Source organism: Oncorhynchus tshawytscha, linkage group LG29 (assembly GCF_018296145.1).
Source record: "Oncorhynchus tshawytscha isolate Ot180627B linkage group LG29, Otsh_v2.0, whole genome shotgun sequence".
Lineage (NCBI taxonomy): Eukaryota > Metazoa > Chordata > Actinopteri > Salmoniformes > Salmonidae > Oncorhynchus > Oncorhynchus tshawytscha.
The window spans coordinates 19,718,222-19,739,974 of record NC_056457.1 but is presented as its reverse complement, the minus strand read 5'-3'; the positions used below and the strand labels follow the sequence as shown (position 1 = coordinate 19,739,974).

The window sequence follows — 21,753 nt, the reverse complement described above, 5'->3', positions numbered from 1 at the left end:
ATAGGATTGAAGTCAGGGCTTTGTGATGGCCACTCCAATACCTTGATTTTGTCCTTAAGCCATTATGCCACAACTTTGGAAGTATGCTTGGGGTCATTGTCCATTTGGAAGACCCATTTGCGACCAAGCTTTAACTTCCTGACTGATGTCTTGAGATGTTGCTTCAATATATCCACATCATGATGCCATCTATTTTGAGAAGTGCACCAGTCCCTCGTGCAGCAAAGCACCCCCACAACATGATGCTGCCACCCAGGTACTTCACGGTTGGAATGGTGTTCTTCGGCTTGCAAGCCTCCCCCTTTTTCCTTCAAACATAACAATGGTTATCATGGCCAAACAGTTATATTTTTGTTTCATCAGACCAGAAGACATGTCTACAAAAGTATTATCTTTGTCCCCATGTGCAGTTGCAAACCGTAGTCTGGCTTTTTTATGATGGTTTTGGAGCAGTGGCTTCATCCTTGCTGAGAAGCCTTTCAGGTTATGTCGATATATGACTCGTTTTACTGTGGATCTAGATACTTTTGTACCTCTTTCCTCCAGCATCTTCACAAGGTCCTTTGCTATTGTTATGGGATTGATTTGCACTTTTTGTACGTTCATCTCTAGGAGACAGAATGCGTCTCCTTCCTGAGCGGTATGACGGCTGCATGGTCCCATGGTGTTTATACTTGCGTACTATTGTTTTTACAGACGAACGTGGTACCTTCAGGCATTTGGAAATTGATCTCAAAGATGAACCAGACTTGTGGAGGTCTACAATTTCTTTTCAGAGGTCTTGGCTGATTTCTTTTGATTTTCCCATGATGTCAAGCAAAGAGACACTGAGTTTGAAGGTAGGCCTTGAAATATATCCACAGGTACACCTCCAATTGACTCAAATGATGTCAATTAGCCTATCAGAAGCTTCAAAAGCCATGACATAATTTTCTGGAATTTTCCAAGCTGTTTAAAGGCACAGTCAACTTAGTGTATGTAAACTTCTGACCCACTGGAATTGTGATAGTGAGTTATAAGTGAAATAATCTGTAAACAATTGTTGGAAGAATTACTTGTGTCATGCACAAAGTAGATGTTCTAACTGACTTGCCAAAAGTATAGTTTGTTAACAAGAAATTTGTGGAGTGGTTGAAAAACAAGTTTTAATGACTCCAACCTAAGTGTATGTAAACTTCCAACTTCAACTGTACATACAACACATAGTAGCCTAGGCCTAATAAGAGAGGAGGATGAGACAAACTTGCCAATCAGTTTACAATTATCCAGTTTTGAGGAGAGCAGAGTGGCTCCATGATGATTTACTACCCATCACAAGACATGAGGCTCGTTGACTGTCACTCTCTCCTTCTGCGTGCTTCAGCGCACACAGACAGTGTAGTAGCCTAGGCCTGTCTTTTGTGCCAGAGCTCCACCAGAGTGGAATAGGCCATTCAAAAAAAATGTGGCTCAGCTAAACATATTTTGTCATGTCATGATTCTTCTCATCCCTCCCATAGCATGTGAGCGAAATTACAGTCTATGGGCAAGCACAGAAAATCAGTCACCCTTTTGGAATATGGTTTTACAAACCTTTTTTATTGTTTGGACAAGTGACTTCAGCTTTCGGAAAGTAAAAAAATAAAATAATAATAAAATCAGAAAGACAAGTGATTAAAAAAGTTAATGTCAAGCCCTGACCGAGCTACCAGGATTATCAGCACAGCTAGTTCCGAGTGGGTGGTGGACTGGGGAGAAAAAAAAACAGCACGCAGAGTCGGAGAATGCTAGAAATGTTTGACGTGCACAGCCACAACAAATACAGCGAGGCAGACTGGAATTCATCACTAGGCCTTCAGCAAGTATCAGAAAGATGCTAAAAAAAAAAGCACAAAAGCCGAGTAGCTTGAAGGCAAAATGGTTTGGGGGGGTTGCAATTTCATGGAATACTTTCTTTGGGTCAGGTTAGCTAGGTGTGTATGACTGAAACGCAATAGTGGACATTAATAATCCCAGTTAATTATTGACGGTGTGTTCATTATTAGGGCAACTCTTCCATCTTGGGATGAGGGTGGAGATTTTAATTTCATTCTCCACTGGTGCAGATATCCCAGCAAAGCTCCATCAGTCTGGGTTGTATGTGGCGACATGAAGAACCAGTAACTCTACAGTTTCTATAGCAAGCTATTTGACTGGCTATACTTTGTGTGCTGGGAGTCAGTCTTAAAAGACAAGGCAAATCATTTGAAAGTGGATTGTTGAAAGAGGCACAGCAACAGTCCACAGAAAGGCTGTGTGGCCGAGTCCAAGCAAGAAGAACAATGTGCATTATGCAGCATGTACCAAAGGTCTGCAGCTCGACAAAAATATATTTATAGCAGTGAATGGACGGAAGAAACAGCGCAGGGGTATCCATCCATCTGGGAGAGCCAGGGGATATCCTGGGTAAATTGGTCACACAAGACACAATGTCCATTACAGAAAACTTACTCCAGCCAGGCCCTGTGCAGTGTCCAAACACACAAAGCTCAGCCAAGGGCACAAACTATCATATTAATCTAACAATTTAGCCCTACTTCCAGCAAAGCAAGAGAATAACCATTCAGGCTTCACTTCAAGAAACATATTTTGATGATATAGTGTTTGTCTTGACAGCTTGAACTGACTGCCAAACTGAACATTGAACCATCTGTGTCTACTGTGTATCACTCAGTCCATGTCTGTGGGCTTCTACAAAAGTGACGTGTGGTATGTCTAACTGTTCATGGATAACTAACTGATGCAAGCAGGGAATGGAACCGCCTTAAACCAATAACAGTGCTAGGATCAGGAATAAATGTGGGGAATGTGATTGCAATTACTGAACGTTTTGGGAGAACAACAACTATTACGTACATTTTCCTAAAATTAAAGTCTCACTTAATTTGCATTTGTAATTCCACCGCTGGTTTTGTACTCCCTGATTGGCAAGTAAACAAAATGGTTATTTACATTCCATTATAAAATCATTCTTTGTTTAACAAATATTTGACTGTTTGTGCTTTTTAATATGGATGGCGGTGGGAAAAGTTATTTGATGAGGTTGCGGACCAAATCCTGAATCTCAAGAGAGCCATTGTGTGGCGGTATGTACAATGCTGCCACCACCAGGCATTACACGTAAAGGCATTGAGAGGCTGTGACAGTGTTATGCGTCCCAGATCTAATCAAGAAACTAGTAGGAAGGCTACTTACATGCATAACATCAGAAAAAGCTCTGATTACTGATGTAGTTAACTAGCATGGACGCACTGTTTAATAGTGGATTTATCCATTTTTATTACATGGAATTCAAAATATTGTGCCGAGCAAATGGAAGCCTTTACAAAAATAGATATTTGGCTGGCTCAATTAATTAGATACAAATGTCAGTGAGAAAACTTACTCCAATTGCCCATAAGGGGATATAGAAAGTTTTATTGTATTTCAATTAGATTTGAATAAATATGCCTGTTAGTTTGCCTACCACATTAGGGCAAAAACCAAAAATACCTTTAATTACATTGAACAAAACAACTATCATCCTCCGATGCATAACTAAAAACAACATACCAATGGCATTAAGCCTAATTATTACATATACTGTAAGAAAAGCATGGCCAACTGTAGCTTGACTGAGGAATAACAGATGTGCTTGCTTGCCTGCTGTATGCATAGTTACATGCCTCCTATGAAGCTCAGATGAGCCACAGTTCAAACGTGCGAAATGCAGCTCTCTTCCATTCAAAACACAGGCAATCTAGATAATGTCAAAGCACCTGTATAACAATCCATGTGTAGATGTAGTGCTCCACACACATTTGCCCAGCCCTTCACTTTGGAATGTTGCCAATATGCAATGACACTTCTGACACTACATTAATATAGGTATTATATGCTAAATGAATTAGTCTATTTCAATAAGCAGGAATAGGAAGTTAGATTATTAGACGTCCCTTGCTTAAAATAGATTAGCATCTATAAAAAGTAACGGCTTGCTTTGATAAGCTTAGGCTTTCAAAGGATATCAAAACTTTTCAGACAAGTCTGTGTCAGTCTGACAGTCACCCTTAGTGTAGATTAGTAAATGTTCCATTCAATAAACATACGGTATACCAACTTGAAACGGACGTGAAATTAATAGCATCAGGAGCATTGGACAAAATGAATAACCAAGTAGCGCACAGAACATTTCCCTCTCCAAAACAAGCTGCCAAGGGGTACCTAACAGCTATTCAACAACTATTGTGGTTATGAATCATGTAAATAATTGCCCTTTTGCCAGAGTACAGCCATAATCCAAAATGGAAGAACAATTCGACATTATGCTACAGTGTATTTGGTGAAATAGCGTACCACAGCGCTGACTACATTATAAAAGTTTCCAATGCGCTGGGATGGGGCACGTCGGTCTGTTTACACTAGAGCTATTTACTGATCAAAGGGACATCAAACCACCCTATTCGAACTAGCCATACACGAATTTCTCTGTCGAACAATAAATGCGTAGGAAGTAACATTATAATGTTACAGGCTTTTCGCCAGAAAACTTGGATGTTGTACTGCTAGAGGCACTGGACTGCCTTCAAGACAACGAACTTCGGAATGCGTTCTTCGACGGAAAGCGCGACAGACCCGTTATCATAGGCTACTTCAAATTCCTGGGCTTTTTACAATACAAACAAACAAAATACACTACACAATAAATGATGAGTCTTACCTTTGAATACTTCTCCTCGAACTGTAAGCAATACGCTGCCCGCAGCAATTAGACAAGTTAAAAGTCTATCCATTGCGGTAGAGTATCGCGAACGTTACCCCCAGCTCCGGGGTAAGATCAATTCTACTCTTCCGCTGTAATAGAGGAAAATATTCCGTTTTACAGTTAACGTGCCCGGTACCTACTGGGAGTGTTCCCCTGTCTGTCTTTTCCTACTGGTTTACTTGTGTATCTTTCAAGAGCCTCCACTCGGATAGTGACTTCGCTTGCTGCCAGGAGGTAACTGACGTCACTAAGCTCCGAGAAAAGCTCGAGACAGTGCGCGCTCCAATAGAGGCGTCATTATGAGCTCCATTTCAGTATCCAGATGGAGTGATTGGTTCTTTCATACTTTCCCTCAATTTGCTAGAATTCTTGCGGGAAATACTTACCCACCGATAGATTCTATTTTAGTCTAGCCTACACGTTTTTAAACTGTGGAGTCAAAGTTTCACTTTCAGATACTTAAACCTGGTTTCAAGCACAACTGTGGTTGATAAGTTGTAACGAGGGAGGGGTGCCCCATTTCACACCAATGAAGATTCCTTAGGATCCTAATAGGAGAATCCTTGCATCTTGTGTATCTTATTGCTTCGAATTTATTTGAGAATCATATGATATACAACTACGTCGTAATTAGCCTTACTTTAAGTCTAATTTTGATTAGGTTTGTAAATGTAGTTTGATAATGTTGTTATGTTAAACAAGCAAGCTAACTTAGTGAAGAATTGTTCCGACCAAAAAGCACATTAATTAAACGTAGTCCTATTTCTGACATCATAAGTAGGAAATAGGAAGCTTCGATGAGCACGTGAACGCAGCAATGGGAAGGCAAGACAGAACTGCAATTTTTTGGCTCTATGCAAATAAACAAACTAAAATATCTCTGAACACCCTATTATTATGTTATAATTGTAGGCTATGGCACATTTTACCTCCTTTGTCCAATTGTATGACATCAAAGGGGAGTCATGCCACTTTCACGACAACTCGGAAACAGACATTTCCGACTTGGAAACTCTTTGTAGAAAGATAAGTTCTGAGTGGTCTGCCTTGAACGTGGCATCAGTCACTGCTATGGTGACAGTGGCTCAGTTGTAGAAATATGTTAACCATGATGCCACACATGGTCAAATCAGCACTATAATAAATGGAGAATATCAACAACAAAACAAGACACAAAAATATATAAGAAAAAATGAATGGAGAAAAGCAAGACCCCCCCCCATCTACAGCACCACTTATTATTTCAAACCATGACCGCTTGACTGACTGAAGTTGAGCCTTATTTTCCAATTGGAGAGAATGTCTGCTCCTCCCTTCTTTGGTTCAAGCTGCACATCATTTGTCCCAGAATTATGCAAGATTTACGAAGCAGAATGAAATGTGTCAAAACCGACAGATTTTAATGAGGAGTCACTATCTGTGAGAATTTTACATTTGGATCTATAGCTTTTCAAATGATTGAGGGTAAAGGCCTTTTAGACTGGCTCTTGATGGCAGAATGTTAGCCTTCTTGTTAGTTGTGTGTTTCAGCACATTCATCAGAAAATGACAGAGCATACAATATGTCACACAATTAAGAAATTGGATTGCTAATCAAGTGTGTGTGATTTATACTGTACTGAGAATATATTTGCAAACTTCGCTGTGTATGATGGCCTATAATATGTCAAACAAAGACCTAAGAATGGTCCAGCCGGCATTTAAAGATGCCCATCTGGCCTAAAAAGTTACATCCTACACAGTGTTGGGGAGTAGTGAACTGCATGTAGTTCAACTAGTATTTTAACTACATTTTGTAGTAGCTTGGTGGTGGTTGAACTAAATTTAAATCTTGGTAGTGTTTTCAGTAGTTAATTACCTTTTTGACATGTAGCAGTGTAGTTAACTAGTGGAACTACACTGCTTTTTTTAGATAAAATAAAATATGGGTAAAGTAGACAATCATTTCCTTTGTTGTTTGGCATCAGATGTGCCTAATTCTCACTTGAAACATATTTGTTGTGTTTAATAGGATAAATTACACATTCTGTTAACAGTGATCTGTTTTTGCAATTTCTAGTCTGTAACACTTCAGATTTACATATGATAATTTTTTACTTTTACTTAGAGCTCATCCGTATCTACTCCAGCCACTTTAATAATGGAAATTGATGGGAAATGATGTAAAATATATCACTAGCCACTTTAAACAATGCTACCTAATATAATGTTTACATACCCTACATTATTCATCTCATATGTATATGGATATACTGTACTCTATATCATCTACTGTACCCTTATGTAATACATGTATCACTAGCCACTTTAACTATGCCACTTTGTTTACATACTCATCTCATATGTATATACTGCACTCAATACCATCTACTGTATCTTGCCTATGCCGCTCTGTACCATCACTCATTCATATATCTTTATGTACATATTCTTTATCCCCTTACACTTGTGTCTATAAGGTAGTAGTTTTGGAATTGTTAGCTAGATTACTTGTTGGTTATTACTGCATTGTCGGAACTAGAAGCACAAGCATTTCGCTACACTCGCACTAACATCTGCTAACCATGTGTATGTGACAAATAAAATTTGATTTGATTTGATTTTGATTTGATATAGTGAACTAATTTTTCAAAGTAACTTTAGTTAATTCAAGTATATATATTTTTTAAATGTGCCCAAAGAAACAATTTACCATGATTTCTGTGTTAATATAGAATGATAAATAATCTCCCTTTTGTATACTAGTGGTGCGGCGCTAAGATGAAAATGTTTACTTGATAGTACACTTTGTGATAAAAGCACCACATTTGGCACAGAGGTACAGTGGGGCAAAAAAAGTATTTAGTCAGCCACCAATTGTGCAAGTTCTCCCACTTAAAAAGATGAGAGAGGCCTGTAATTTTCATCATAGGTACACTTCAACTATGACAGACAAAATGGAAAAAAAATCCAGAAAATCACATTGTAGGGTTTTTATGAATTTATTTGCAAATTATGGTGGAAAATAAGTATTTGGTCACCTACAAACAAGCAAGATTTCTGACTCACACAGACCTTAAACTTCTTCTTTAAGAGGCTCCTCTGTCCTCCACTCGTTACCTGTATTAATGGCACCTGTTTGAACTTGTTATCAGTATAAAAGACACCTGTCCACAACCTGAAATAGTCACACTCCAAACTTCACTATGGCCAAGACCAAAGAGCTGTCAAAGGACACCAGAAACAAAAATTGTAGACCTGCACCAGCCTGGGAAGACTGAATCTGCAATAGGTAAGCAGCTTGGTTTGAAGAAATCAACTGTGGGAGCAATTATTAGGAAATGGAAGACATACAAGACCACTGATAATCTCCCTCGATCTGGGGCTCCACGCAAGATCTCAACCGTGGGGTCAAAATGATCACAAGAATGGTGAGCAAAAATCCCAGAACCACACGGGGGGGAACTAGTGAATGACCTGCAGAGAGCTGGGACCAAAGTAACAAAGCCTACCATCAGTAACACACTACGCCGCCAGGGACTCAAATCCTACAGTGCCAGACGGGTCCCCCTGCTTAAGCCAGTACATGTCCAGGCCCGTCTGAAGTTTGCTAGAGAGCATTTGGATGATCCAGAAGAAGATTGGGAGAGTGTCATATGGTCAGATGAAACCAAAATAGAACTTTTTGGTAAAAACTCAACTCGTCGTGTTTGGAGGACAAAGAATGCTGAGTTGCATCCAAAGAACACCATACCTACTGTGAAGCATTGGGGTGGAAACATCATGCTTTGGGGCTGTTTTTCTGCAAAGGGACCAGGACGACTGATCCGTGTAAAGGAAAGAATGAATGGGGCCATGTATTGTGAGATTTTGAGTGAAAACCTCCTTCCATCAGCAAGGGCATTGAAGATGAAATGTGGCTGGGTCTTTCAGCATGACAATGATCCCAAACACACCGCCCGGGCAATGAAGGAGTGGCTTCGTAAGAAGCATTTCAAGGTCCTGGAGTGGCCTAGCCAGTCTCCAGATCTCAACCCCATAGAAAATCTTTGGAGGGAGTTGAAAGTCTGTGTTGCCCAGCAACAGCCCCAAAACATCACTGCTCTAGAGGAGATCTGCATGGAGGAATGGGCCAAAATACCAGCAACAGTGTGTGAAAACCTTGTGAAGACTTACAGAAAACGTTTGACCACTGTCATTGCCAACAAAGGGTATATAACAAGTATTGAGATAAACTTTTGTTATTGGTAGCTACTGTAACAAAATAAAGTAGAAATATACATACAAATTTAGCTTCCAGTCAATGTCTCTATGCCATGTTGAGAATTATTGTTAAGATGCAATTGGAACTGAGTTTATAGCCAATAGTGTTCCGAAGTTAGAGCTAAATGTCTCATGGCATCGTCCATATCGGTTATCATTTTTGGTCTTACCAGTATGTCACGTTAGCTTAATCACCAATTTCTCAGCCTCTGACTATCACAGAAATACAACACTTTGAATAAATAACAGAAAAATGTCAGAACTTATTGCCACTCAACTCCATTATATTGTGGAGTTGACAGTTCTCAGCAAGGCCATGTGCAGGTAATGCCTGCAAAATGTATGTGCCATAGGCCTTTCCAGACTACCAGTGCTTAATTTGAGCCGGATCCTGCCGGCACCTATTTGCCTGGATCCAGTACTTCTCACGGCATGATTTATTAATTGTTTCACTGTTCGCACTTTGGACATTCTAATAAGAGCAATCAGCATTAAATCAAGTTGCGTCCTCTGTATTTCTCACGCTCCCCAGAAAGACCATCATGTAAAAGCACAGTGATCCTGTTGTGTGATCATCCTATCCTGCCATACTGATTTCAGGCCTGCTCTCTTATTTGTACATAGAGGTTATGGGGAGGACCGGTGGGGTAAGTAACTGATCTTGACACAGGTCTTGGTTGTGGTGGTCAGCTACTGAAGAGGTCCCTACGTAAACAAATCAAATCACATTTTATTTGTCACATGCGCCAAATACAAAAGGTGTAGACCTTACAGTGAACTGCTTACTTACAAGCCCTTAACCAACAATGCAGTTTTTAGAAAATACCTAAAATAGTCTGGGTAGCCATTTGATTAGATGTTCAGGAGTCTTATGGCTTGGGGGTAGAAGCTGTTAAGAAGCCTCTTGGACGTAGACTTGGCGCTCCGGTACTTCTTCCCGTGCGGTAGCGGAGAAAATAGTCTATGACTAAGGTGGCTGGAGTCTTTGACAATTTTTTGGGCCTTCCCCTGACACCGCCTGGTATAGAGGTTCTGGATGGCAGGAAGCTTGGCCCCGGTGATGTACTGGGCCGTACGCACTACCCTCTGTAGTGACTTCCGGTCAGAGGCCGAGCAGTTGCCATACCAGGCAGTGATGCAACCTGTCAGGATTATCTCGATGGTGCAGCTGTAAAACCTTTTGAGAATCTGAGGACCCATGCCAAATCTTTTCAGTCTCCTGAGGGGGAATATGTTTTGTCTTGCCCTCTTCACGACTGTCTTGGTGTGCTTGGACCATGTTAGTTTGTTCGTGATGTGGACGCCAAGGAACTTGAAGCTCTCAACCTGCTCCACTACAGCCCCGTAGATGAGAATGGGGGTGTGCTCGGTCCTCCTTTTCCTGTAGTCCACAATCATCTCCTTTGTCTTGATCACGTTGAGGGAGAGGTTGTTGTCCTTGCACCACACAGTCACCACACAGACCTTCTCCCTATAGGCTGTCTCATCGTTGTCGGTAATCAGGCCTACCACTGTTGTCTCGTCGGCAAATTAATGATGGTGTTGAAGTCGTGCCTGGCCGTGCAGTCATGAGTGAACAGGGAGTGCAGGAGGGGACTGAGCATGCACCCCTGAGGGGCCCCCGTGGTGAGGATCAGCGTGGTGGGTGTGTTGTTACCTACCCTTACCACCTGGGGGTGGCCCGTCAGGAAGTCCAGGATCCAGTTGCAGAGGGAGGTGTTTAGTCCCAGGGTCCTAAGCTTAGTGATGAGCTTTGAGGGCACTATGGTGTTGAACGCTGAGCTATAGTCAATGAATAGCATTCTCACATATGTGCTCCTTTTGTCCAGGTGTGAAAGGGCAGTGTGGAGTGCAATAGAGATTGCATCATCTGTGGATCTGTTGGGGTGGTATGCAAATTGGAGTGGGTCTAGGGTTTCTGGGATAATGCTGTTGATGTGAGCCATGACCAGTCTTTCAAAGCACTTCATGGCTACCAATGTGAGTGCTACGGGTCGGTAGTCATTTAGGCAGGTTAGCAACACTGCTAATCCCGTCAGTTCAGCATGACCACCGGCACCTCCACTAGCTAGTAGGCCTACTAGCGAGTCAGACTCAGCGGGAGAGGTGGGGACCTGGAGTGGAGCGTTGCAGTGCACCCACCGACAAAGTGCTTGGAGCAAGTGCAATTTGCCATTCAAGAACAAGCAAACGTATAACCACTGGCTTGTCATGCAGATTTAAAAGTTTGGCCGTACAACATGCAAAAAGGTAGGGAGCTTGGCTCTAGAAATGACTGGAGGGATTCAACTGGCAATAGAGTGGGTGGGATGTACAGTCAATTAACATCCTATGACTCAGACATAAAAAATTTAAAAAACAAAGAGCCCTCAGAAAAAAGGTTTTTGAACATGCCCGAACCAAGGCGCATTTGGTGGCAGCAAGCCTTGTCGACAAGGCTAAAGAGGACACCCAGGTAATAGTTAACACTCAAAATGAAAAAAAATAGACACCACAGCCAGAGTCTTCAGAACAGCCTTAGAAAGAGGCTAAATGTCACAGCCACAGGCCCGCTCATGGCTTTGAGAGCAAGAAGTTGACTCTCAGGAGTTAAATGGACTTGACATGGGGATAGTCATTGTGGGTGGTTTTGAAAACTAAGGTAGGGTACTTTTTTTCCTTTATAAACTTGTTCGGTACTGTGAAGGTAATCTGAATATGTGCTTCATATTATCACATAGGCAGTGAGCCTATATATTGTGTGTTCTGCTGTAGCCTACATTGATTTTTTTTTTTAAAGTTATATTCCGATATTGTGATATTTATTCTACTGCTACATTGATGTCTTGAAAATTAAATTATATTATGCAAGTAATAAAGTTATCTAATCGCCAGTCATCCAAGTAACATTATGCAAGTAATAAAGTTATCTAATCGCCAATCATCCAAGTAACATTATGCAAGTAATAAAGTTATCTACTTTTCTAAACAATTCAAAAGTAAGCCGCAACACAGGAGCCATGTGACCAAATAGTTATAAGAGCAGGCTACTAGGAAGTGTGATGTAAAAATAGATACTCAACTGTGCCAGTGAATTGTTCTAATAGCTTTGCCAGGAGATTCCTTGAGACCACTGTTGCCCTTTTATTTAGCTCTACAAGCAAAGGGCAGTCAGATTTACGTGTCCCATAAAATCACAGCACCTAGACACATAATATGGAAAATAAGCATGGGCTTGGCTCAAGCACATCCTAGGATTGAAAAAATGCATGTTCTACAGAATTCCCAAAGTGCTCCATTCTGCTCAGGCTGCTTGCTCCCTGGACCCACTGCATGTGGTGGTGGTTTTGGGTATTGCATCTTACTCCTTCAGAAGGACCCCAACCCTATACAGTACATCTGTATCTGTCATTCACAGAGTTGTAGAGTAATGCAAAATGAACAGATTTTCTTGTGTAGCTACTAACTCCACTGATTTGGAGAGATACCGTTTCTTTGTTCATGACATACTATGTGAACTCATAAGGCCACGGACTGTGTGCTAAAGAAGGATCAGAGACAGACTAAACGGACACCATCTCAAACAAGGACCCAATAAAAGACAACTCTTTGTTTTATGGAGGCCCACATTTATATGAGAGCTGTTGACTCAGGCTGATGTGTAGTTAGACATCATACAGAGATAGGCTCTCAGTCATAAAAACACTACTGTGAATGGCAGCTTGTTGACATTCTGCTGGGGAATTGATGCACTAGGGGGAATATTCAGGCTGAATGAGTCAGGAATTGTTCATGCAACAGAGTCCTGGGGCCCCCCGGGTGCACATTTTGTTTTGTGCCCTACCACTACACAGCTGATTCAAATGACCAACTCATCATCAAGCAGGACCGATTTTGGGAAACCCTGCTATAGAGCACGGGTCAAAGTCATTCCACGGAGGGCCAAGTGTCGGCGGGTTTTCGCTTTACCCTTGTACTTGATTGATGAATTAAGGTCACTAATTATACCGAACAAAAATATAAACGCAACAATTTCAACAATTTTACTGTTACTGTTCATATAAGGATATCAGTCAATTTAATTAAATTCACTAGGCCCTTATCTATAGATTTCACATGACTGGGCAGGGGGGCAGCCACCTAGGCCCAACCACTGGGGAGCCAGGCCCAGCCAATCAGAATTAGTTTTTTTTCCCACAAAAGGGCTTTATTACAGACAGACATACTCCTCAGATACATCAGCAGTCCGGGTGGCTTGTCTCAGACGATCCCACAGGTAAGAAGCCGGATGTGGAGGTCCTGGGCTGGTCTGCAGTTGTGAGGCCGGTTGGACGTACTGCCAAATTCTCTAGAACAACATTGGAGGCGGCTTATGGTAGAGAAATGAACATTACAGTTCTGGTGGACATTCCTGCCAATTGCACACTCCCTCAAAACTTGAGACATCTGTGGCATTGTGTTGTGTGACAGAACTGCACATTTTAGAGTGGACTGTTAATGTCCCCAGCACAAGGTGCACCTGTGTAATGATCATGCTGTTTAATCAGCTTCTTGATAGGCCAAAACCTGTCAGGTGGATGGATTATCTTGGCAAAGGAGAAATGCTCAGTAACAGGGACGTAAACAAATTTGTGCACAAAATTTGAGACAAATAAGCTTTTTGTGCTGATGGAACATTTCTGGGATCTTTTATTTCAGCTCATGAAACATGGGACCAACACTTTACATGTTGCGTTAATATTTTTGTTGAGAATAGTAAGGAACTCCTCTCACCTGATTGTTTAGGTCTTAATTGAAAGGAAAAAACAAAAACCTGCAGACACATTTCAGTGGAATGAGTTTGACACCCCTGCTGTAGAGCAACTGAAGAACCCTGTTTGAGTCCCTTCTAAATGCATCCTTCTAGATCCGGAAAAAACAGGGTTTCCACCCCGTTGCTTTCCCCTATTTTACAGTGTCAGATCAGAGATTTCTTCATTGAAAGAAGGAACGGTGCATTTGAAAGGGATTAGAACAGGGCCACGGTCTCATCCTGTACATTTTTAACTGCTCAGTGATGCAGTTTTGTCCTTGAGTTCGTTTTTGGGCCAGGCAGGCAGGAAGGAAGGCAGAGACTGATTAGCAGACCTGCTCTACCTCACCTTATCTCAGCTTAAACCCTAGTCATCCCAGTCGCCTGCTTCACAATTGTTCAGGGGCATAAAGCCGTGACATTTTCATATGTAATTACGTACTCTGCATGAGAAAATCAATACTAAAATGTCCTCCTGATAAAAGTGAGGGATAATGAGATTGAGCTCAGGACATACACAACATGAAATTGTTAATGACAATGACGAGCAAAAAGGTGAGACAATTTTCAGACAATTTCATCACTATGGATTCCTACACTGCTATCTGTAAAATGTATGGATACAGTGGATAACTAACCGTCAAGGTACAATATCTAAATGTCAAGGTGACAAAACAGTGCTTCCTTATCATGTAAAACAACAGTGAGACAAACTATGTTGTTCATGGTGATAATCTCAGGACCTATACAGTGCTGTTAGCCTTCCAGATTCTTTGAGGTCTTGTTCAGCAGGTGGGAGATTTTTTTTTCAACTGAGTGAAAAGGGGAGTTATCACCCGATCTTGTCCAATAAGAACACAGATTTAAAATAATTTTGCAAAACATTTTGCTCCTGTGTGCGATACTGAACACGACCCTGGATCGTCTTCATTAGGGCATGCAACATAAAATGTTTTTAAACATTTTGCCAGAGAACATTAAGATGAACATTTCTTATTGGACAAATGCAGGTAGGTAGTCCATCCCTCCTGTTTCAGTCCATTTTCTTCCATTTGGTGCATAATGAACCCAATGTTAGTGCTGATGTTGGTGCTGTCACCTGACTGTACTGTGAAATCCTCAGCCCCTGCCACTGACATTTTCTTGCTCTCTTTTGTATCCCACCATCATCTGACTATCTAACACATAGGATTCACAGCTCATCTTGTGCAACCAAACCCAAATAAGTGATGACTTTCCTGCTAAGTGAATTGCTCACAGTGGCATAGTTTTGCCCAGACATGTTATACATTGACCAAAGAAAATGTCAGGGTGTCCAGCCAGCTGAATGTGAGTTCCAGAAAAAATTGATACAATTCCTGAAAGAGATATCATCCCACTAGGATTAGTGTCTGTTTTGCTTATACTCTTTCCATGCAAGTTAGTGTGTACATTTTTTAACCTTATTTTACCAGGTAAGTTGACTGAGAACACATTCTCATTTACAGCAACAACCTGAGGAATAGTTACAGGAGAGATGAAAGAGACAATTTTAAGCTGGGGATGATTAGGTGGCCAAGATGGTACAGTATAAAGACCAGACTGGGAATTTAGCCAGGACACCAGGATTAACACCCCTAGTCTTACAATAAGTGCCATGGGATCTTTAGTGACCACAGAGAGTCAGGTCACTCGTTTAACATCCCATCCAAAAGGGACGCACCCTACACAAAGCAATGTTTCCAAACACTGCCCTGGGGAATTGGGATATTTTTTTTTAGACCAGAGGGAAGGGTGCCTCCTACTGACCCTCAAGCACCACTTCCAGCAGCATCTAGTCTCCCATCCAGAGACTGACCAGGACCAACCCTGCTCAGCTTGCCAGCAGTAGGATGCAGACATATGCAGACAAGACAAAAGAAATAAATTAGACTCTCGTCATAGCAGAAAGATTACAACATGTCTTGATGATTGAAAACTTCTGAAAGGAGATACTGTACATGGACAGGATTAAGTTGTTATAGACACATCGACATGTGTTTGTGTGAACTGAGAATGGCTCCAATATTTCAGGGGATGGACAAGTGTGCTGATTTGTTAGGGCAACGTTTGAAATGTTCTGGGTTCTCCATGGCAACCTAATTGAGGAAATTTTGGGGGGTGGCAGCGTAGCCTAGTGGTTAGAGTGTTGGACTAGTAACCAAAAGGTTGCAAGTTCAAATTCCTGAGCTGACAAGGTACAAATCTGTTTTTCTGCCCCTGGCAGTTAACCCACTATTCCTGGCAGTCATTGAAAATAAGATTTTTTTCTTAACTGACTTTCCTAGTTAAATAAAGGTCAAATAAAATGTTGTCCATTTGAAACTACCACAGGGGTGCGTAGTTCTCACATTTTGTGTCACTTAGCTGTGATGGGATTCATTTATATGCAATACACATAGCCAGCTAAAGTAAAGGATGAGAGGGATACCCTTTAATGAGATATCTTGACAAGAAAAGATGTTTCCAATGATTTGGAATTGTCTCCAGCAAATTAAAAACATTTTACCTTTATTTAACTAGGCAGGTCAGTTAAGATCCAATTCTTATTTTCAATGACAGCCTAGGAACAGTGGGTTAACTGCCTGTTCAGGGGCAGAACAACATATTTGTACCTTGTCAGCTCAGGGGTTTGAACTTGCAACCTTCCAGTTACTAGTCCAACACTCTAATAACTAGGCTACCCTGCCACCCCTTCATTTAACTTGCTGAGATGCCATATCAAGGAAAACGTGGATAAATAAATGAAGGTATACATCACAAAATTGTGTTGAAGCGTTTATGTTATGCCATTTTGATTCCCCAAACCAGACATTAAACCCAAGCATGCAGTCTCTCCACTGCATAGTAACGTTGGACTTCTAATAGTCCTAAATGGAATAACAAATGGGTGCTGGCATGGCACTAGAACTGAACACAAAGCATGGAATGAGCCGGAAGAAAGAGAGAGTGAAAGAAGGACGAGAGGAGAGGTTACCTCAACACTAAACAGGTCTGCTCCTTCAGGACAATGGAACACAGGGTGACCAAGATAAAGTGGTTTAATCAGCGGCCTTAGAGAACAGGAGAAAGGAAACAAGGAAGAGAGATGGACGAAAGATAGCGAGCCAGGAGCATCTTTCTCTCTTCACCCAGGGAGAGAACACAGATAACTGCCCCCCTGCTCCCCCCTCTATCACCCCTCAACCCCACCCCTCTTCCTGGAAACAACATGAGCCACATCCCAGGGGAAAAGCTAGGACACAGATGCAGGCTACCGAGGAGGGAGCAGGACAAAGCGTGCTGCCCTACAAGAAGGACTTGAGTGTGCTGCAATCACCCGGGCTGGGATGGGACTGTCCATTTAACCTTGCGAAAAGCCCCTAGATAAGAGCCGGAACACAATGGAACCCATTCATTATTCGCTCAGAGGCTGGATGACACAAGGCCTGAGGAGGCGGAGAGGAGGAGACAGAGAGGAATGTGCATTTGTCCGAGCTTGTACCACACACTGTCTAATTCACTCTTTGCTTTTCTTTAGAGAGCAGAGAGGGTGTCGGAAAGGTGTTTGGAGGTTGTGAGAGTTTTCATCCAACACATCCCATGGCATGAAGATCATCCAGTGCAGTACACTAGCGGATGTGTTTGGACTTGTCTCCAATGTTTGATAATGTAGCTGTATGTGTAACAGTGGCAACAGGGGTGGTGAAGGCCACGGATTGTCCAGACAGATATTATTGACTAAAGACAGAGGGGATTATGGGAAAAAATTGGTTTAGGAGGAAAGTTTCATGGACTAATATCTAACACGGATGAAGTTGTCTTTCCAGCAAGAAAACAACACAGACACAATACCTGCTAACACACAAACGCACGCACACGCACGCACACACATACACTTCATTCTGCTGCTGGACCATTCATCCACGGTTACCAGTGAAAGGTATTTCTGTCATTTGGCGGCCAAACCCTACGTGTGGGTGCCTATATTTGTTTTCAATGTTGTGTGTGTGAGCATGTGTCTGAGAGGAATAGCGAGAGAGTCTGCCAGGTCTAGTCTGCTGTAAAAGTATGTGTTTTTAGTACCAGAAAAACCACACAGGTCGAGCCCATTCCAACAGGAGACCCCAACTCCTGTAGGTCTTGGCAAAACACAGTGCTCATCAATCACTCATTACCTCAACCTGAAGACTTCCCTGTTTTTGGCAGAAGCATGTGTATATGGTAATTGAGAGGTTTGGGTCTCGTTTGCAGAGGACGCAACAGGCTCTGGGTTGGCCATGTCTGTTTTACTAGTCAAATGGAACACTGGAACTCAGCGTTTTAGTGAAGGTGGTTAGCATTAAAACTTGGACAAACTTTTTCTTTCTATCTGTGTGCAATTGAGATTAATGGCCACTGCTCGATGAAGATTAGCTTTTAATGTTTGATAAGTGTTGTAGAGGTGTCATTCGGGTTGACAGAAAATCCTTACTCGTGTCCAAATCTAAATTGCATTCAAAACAAACAACCGCACAAGACGAGGCATGTCAGCAGAGGTCACTGTAACTCAATGTACCACCCTGGAGCAATCATAGTGGCTCACCTCAATGCCCAAGCCCAATAGTCGTTTTGAATAGTAAATCTCAGGGAACGGACTTTTACAAGCTTGCCTATGACATTCTTTATATGCATCAGAATGTTAATGTGTATATCACACAAGTTACAATTTACTGCAAGTGACAAATACACTGTGTGGTGTCTATATGGATTGTCTGAGATGGAGTCACGAATAGTACAGGTTGAATGTCTATGATGTTGATACAAAGTTTCTAAAACACACATTCACTTTTACATAAACCATTTTGTGTTGTGTGAGATTTCTGAGTTCACAGAAATATTTGAGGCAAAGTGTTTTGGGAATAAATCTAGTGTTTATTTACACCTCAGTTTATATAAGAACAGGTAGATAAAATAGTCATTTGCCGCTCAAACCACACTAAAAGACAATCCTACGCAATAAGACTACATTTTAAAATAGCTTCCTTTACAGTCAGGTAGCAAATAACACATAATTTGGTTGGTTTTGTAAATGCTACCTTCAGATGCAATGAGGTGCTACATTAAAAAATGTAAATGCTACTCCAATCCAGATGTCAATCCAATAGCCACGATAAGACTGTAGTTCCATTGACTGTGCACAGTATAGCATGTGATCCTTCAAGCTGGCTGGGGTTGGAACCTGGCAACAACATTTTGCTTGTAGCTCTTAAACGACGTGGTCGGTAACTACAGCAGCAAACACGGCTGGGCTCTAGGCTGACCTTTTTGTTGATGTAATGGAAGCATCCCGATCTTAATCCTGGAAGGATAGTTTAGATAGCTAAACGAGAGGCTGGGGGAGTGGAGGTCAACTGGGATCAACAAGTTATATGCAGCAGATCAGAGAAACGACCAGGCTCGCTCCCCCAACAGCAAGACAAAACAAATGAGGGAGAAATCCAATGCTTGTTAAGAACAAACAGCCCCTGGCTTTGTTAGGTGTTCTCACTCGGGACCTGAAACATTGCTTCTTCCCGTCTCTGGACTCCTCTGGTAAAGAGTGTGAAGAATCTGACGTCAGAGCTCCGCTACACGTTAAGCTATTTCCTCTAACCCGGCCTCCCAACAGTCCAAGTCTATTTCAATACAATGTGTTTAGCCCCACTGAGCCTTTCACTCACTTGTAAGTTGCTTTAAGGAGTTTATAAGGATAACATGTCCCAATTTATGCGAATAGAGTTGCTAGGTAGAACTCTACATAAGCACCCTTAGAATCAGGACTACAGTCATTTCATTAGTAGCCTAATCATTTTAGCATAATCACAGTTGCAGAGTCTTTTGCATCGTCTCGTTATCTACAGAAAGTTAAAATATAGTAATCTAAGCTTTTTCTCATCATTTTCTCATGCATGTTGAGGATCACTCCAAAATCTCATCCTACTCATGAGCAACAACAATGGAAGTACATTAGTTCTCTTATGGAGACCAAAAGTGGGTCCCCAGATGAAATGCACACGGATCAAGACCAGGAGTTTTCCCTCCTTCTGTGGAACAGTCTCAATTAGATTTGAGATAATTAAACAGGGTGGTGAGGTCTGCTTCCAGCACTTCTTTGATTTGCTCCTGCAAGGGGTTTTGCATGATGTGGAGCCCCTTATCCAAGGGGTGGCAGGCCAGCTTCTCCAGCCTGCTGAGCTGGTGCATCTCCTGGGGCACGTTCTGGATGTCGTTGAAGTCCACATTGAGAAGCTCCAGGCGCCTCAGGGAGCAGATCATCTTGGGGAGCGAGTGGATCTCGTTCCCCTCCACGATGAGGATCTTGAGCTCCACCAGCGCCGCGATGCTATCGGCGATGCACTCCAGCCTGTTGCAGGCCAGGTGGAGGAACACCAGACTCTTCATGGTGTAGATGCAGCCGGGGATGTGAACAATTTTGTTGTGGCTGAGGTTGAGTTTGCGCAAGCAGGTCAGGCTGGTGAAGGAAGCGGGGAGGCCAGATATCTTGTTGTTGGTCAGGCTGAGGACCTCCAGCCTAGTGCAGTTTCCCAGCTCCTCTGGGACCTCAGTCAGCTGGTTGCGGTAGCAGAACAGGACACGGAGGTGCCTGAGTTGGCCGATCTCCGGGGGTAGGCTGGTCAGCTGGTTCCTTGAAAATAAAAGAGAGCCGCACACTCTAGGAGCTCAGATGCAAAAATGTAATTACCAACGTTTCGACAGCCAAGCTGTCTTCATCGTGGTATAATTACAAACACTGCGGGATTACTCATTTATATAGTGCCAAAAGACACGTGTCTGTAATCATGGCCAAGAGTGGCCTAATATCATTGGTTAATTCTCAAATATTAAAATGGCAAAGAACAGCATACAACCAACAAATGGATAGCATATGATCATAGATTCATTTTAGACTACACAAGCTTACAAACAATTACAATGGCAAAGTCACAATAATCACAAGAATGGCTTCAGATCAAAGTCTACGTTGAGACCGAAGGGAGCAAGGGTCTTTAAGTTAAAGATCCAGGCAGCCTCTCGTTTTAACAATAAATGATCAAGATCACCCCCTGTCCTAGGGAGGGTGACATGTTCTATGCCAATATAACGCAGAGACAAAATCGAGTGGCCTTCTCCAAAAAGTGGGCCGCAACTGGATAAGTCAAGTTTTTGCACCTAATGGTGCTACGATGCTCTGAGATACGTACTTTTAATTTGCACTTTGTTTTACCCACATAATTTTTACCACAAGGACAAGTTATAAGATAAATAACTGCCTTAGTGGAGCACGTAATAACACCTTTGATTGGGATTGATTTCCCTGTTTGTGGGTGTTTGAAGGATCTGGCCAGCTGGTTCCCCCACAGGTTGAGGACCACCAGGTTGCTGAGGATGCTAAGGGCGGGGGGCAGAGCCCGTAGGCAGTTCAACGACAGATTGAGCTTCTCAAGCTTCGTCACATCCCACAGTTCCTCTGGGGGTTCCTTGAGGCTGAGGCGGGCTAGGCTCAGCCTGCTGTAGCCCCACTGTTTGTATGTGTGGTTGGGGATCCGCTCCACTGACGTCAAGCTGTCCTCACGCCCGGCACTCTTCCTCACCTGTCTCTTCATCTCCTCCTCCTTGGACTGCTTGGCTTCCATTGATACTTCTTCAGCAGGATTCCCAATGTCTAGACAACAAGATGTCCAAGAGCATTACCCAGAAGCCTTAGCTACAGAACCACCTAGACCAGTAGGTTTGGCAGCTAGCAGCTTTGGGCAGAGCTGGGACAGTCAGCATAGACTGTGGACATTCTCACTTTTGGATAATAAATGTCGCTGGATATCCACTCTGTAAGTGCTGGCCAAGTGTCGTGGTGTGTAGCAGAGCAGTAAAAATGTGTGTATTTGTCCAGGGGACAGCTCTGAGGATCTGTGCTGACAAGAGGAGAAGGAGCAGGTGGCTAAAACCAACCGCTAGCCCACAG

The 21,753-nt window shown here is 42.3% G+C and overlaps 2 protein-coding genes across 16 annotated transcripts in view; both read right to left on the bottom strand.

The window, feature by feature from the left end:
* Positions 1 to 5,013, bottom strand: part of LOC112227775 (receptor-type tyrosine-protein phosphatase mu-like) — a 316,891-nt gene extending 311,878 nt beyond the window's left edge. For 11 of the 15 annotated variants that reach the window (XM_042308522.1, XM_042308533.1, XM_042308525.1 and 8 more), the window contains exon 1: positions 4,718 to 5,012. In XM_042308522.1, the coding sequence (XP_042164456.1) occupies positions 4,718 to 4,790 (73 nt within the window). In that variant the 5' untranslated portion in view covers positions 4,791 to 5,012. Of the gene's footprint in view, positions 1 to 4,717 lie in introns of all 15 variants that reach the window. The other 4 variants (XM_042308521.1, XM_042308523.1, XM_042308526.1 and 1 more) reach the window with 1 other exon arrangement.
* A 14,837-nt stretch (positions 5,014 to 19,850) lies between these two features.
* LOC112227506 (leucine-rich repeat-containing protein 30-like) lies at positions 19,851 to 21,427 on the bottom strand. Its single transcript, XM_024392318.1, has 2 exons — positions 21,153 to 21,427; positions 19,851 to 20,439 (listed from the first exon to the last, which is right to left on the bottom strand). The coding sequence occupies exons 1-2, from the start codon at positions 21,425 to 21,427 to the stop codon at positions 19,851 to 19,853; spliced, it is 864 nt and encodes a 287-aa protein (XP_024248086.1).
* Positions 21,428 to 21,753: the final 326 nt, after the last annotated feature.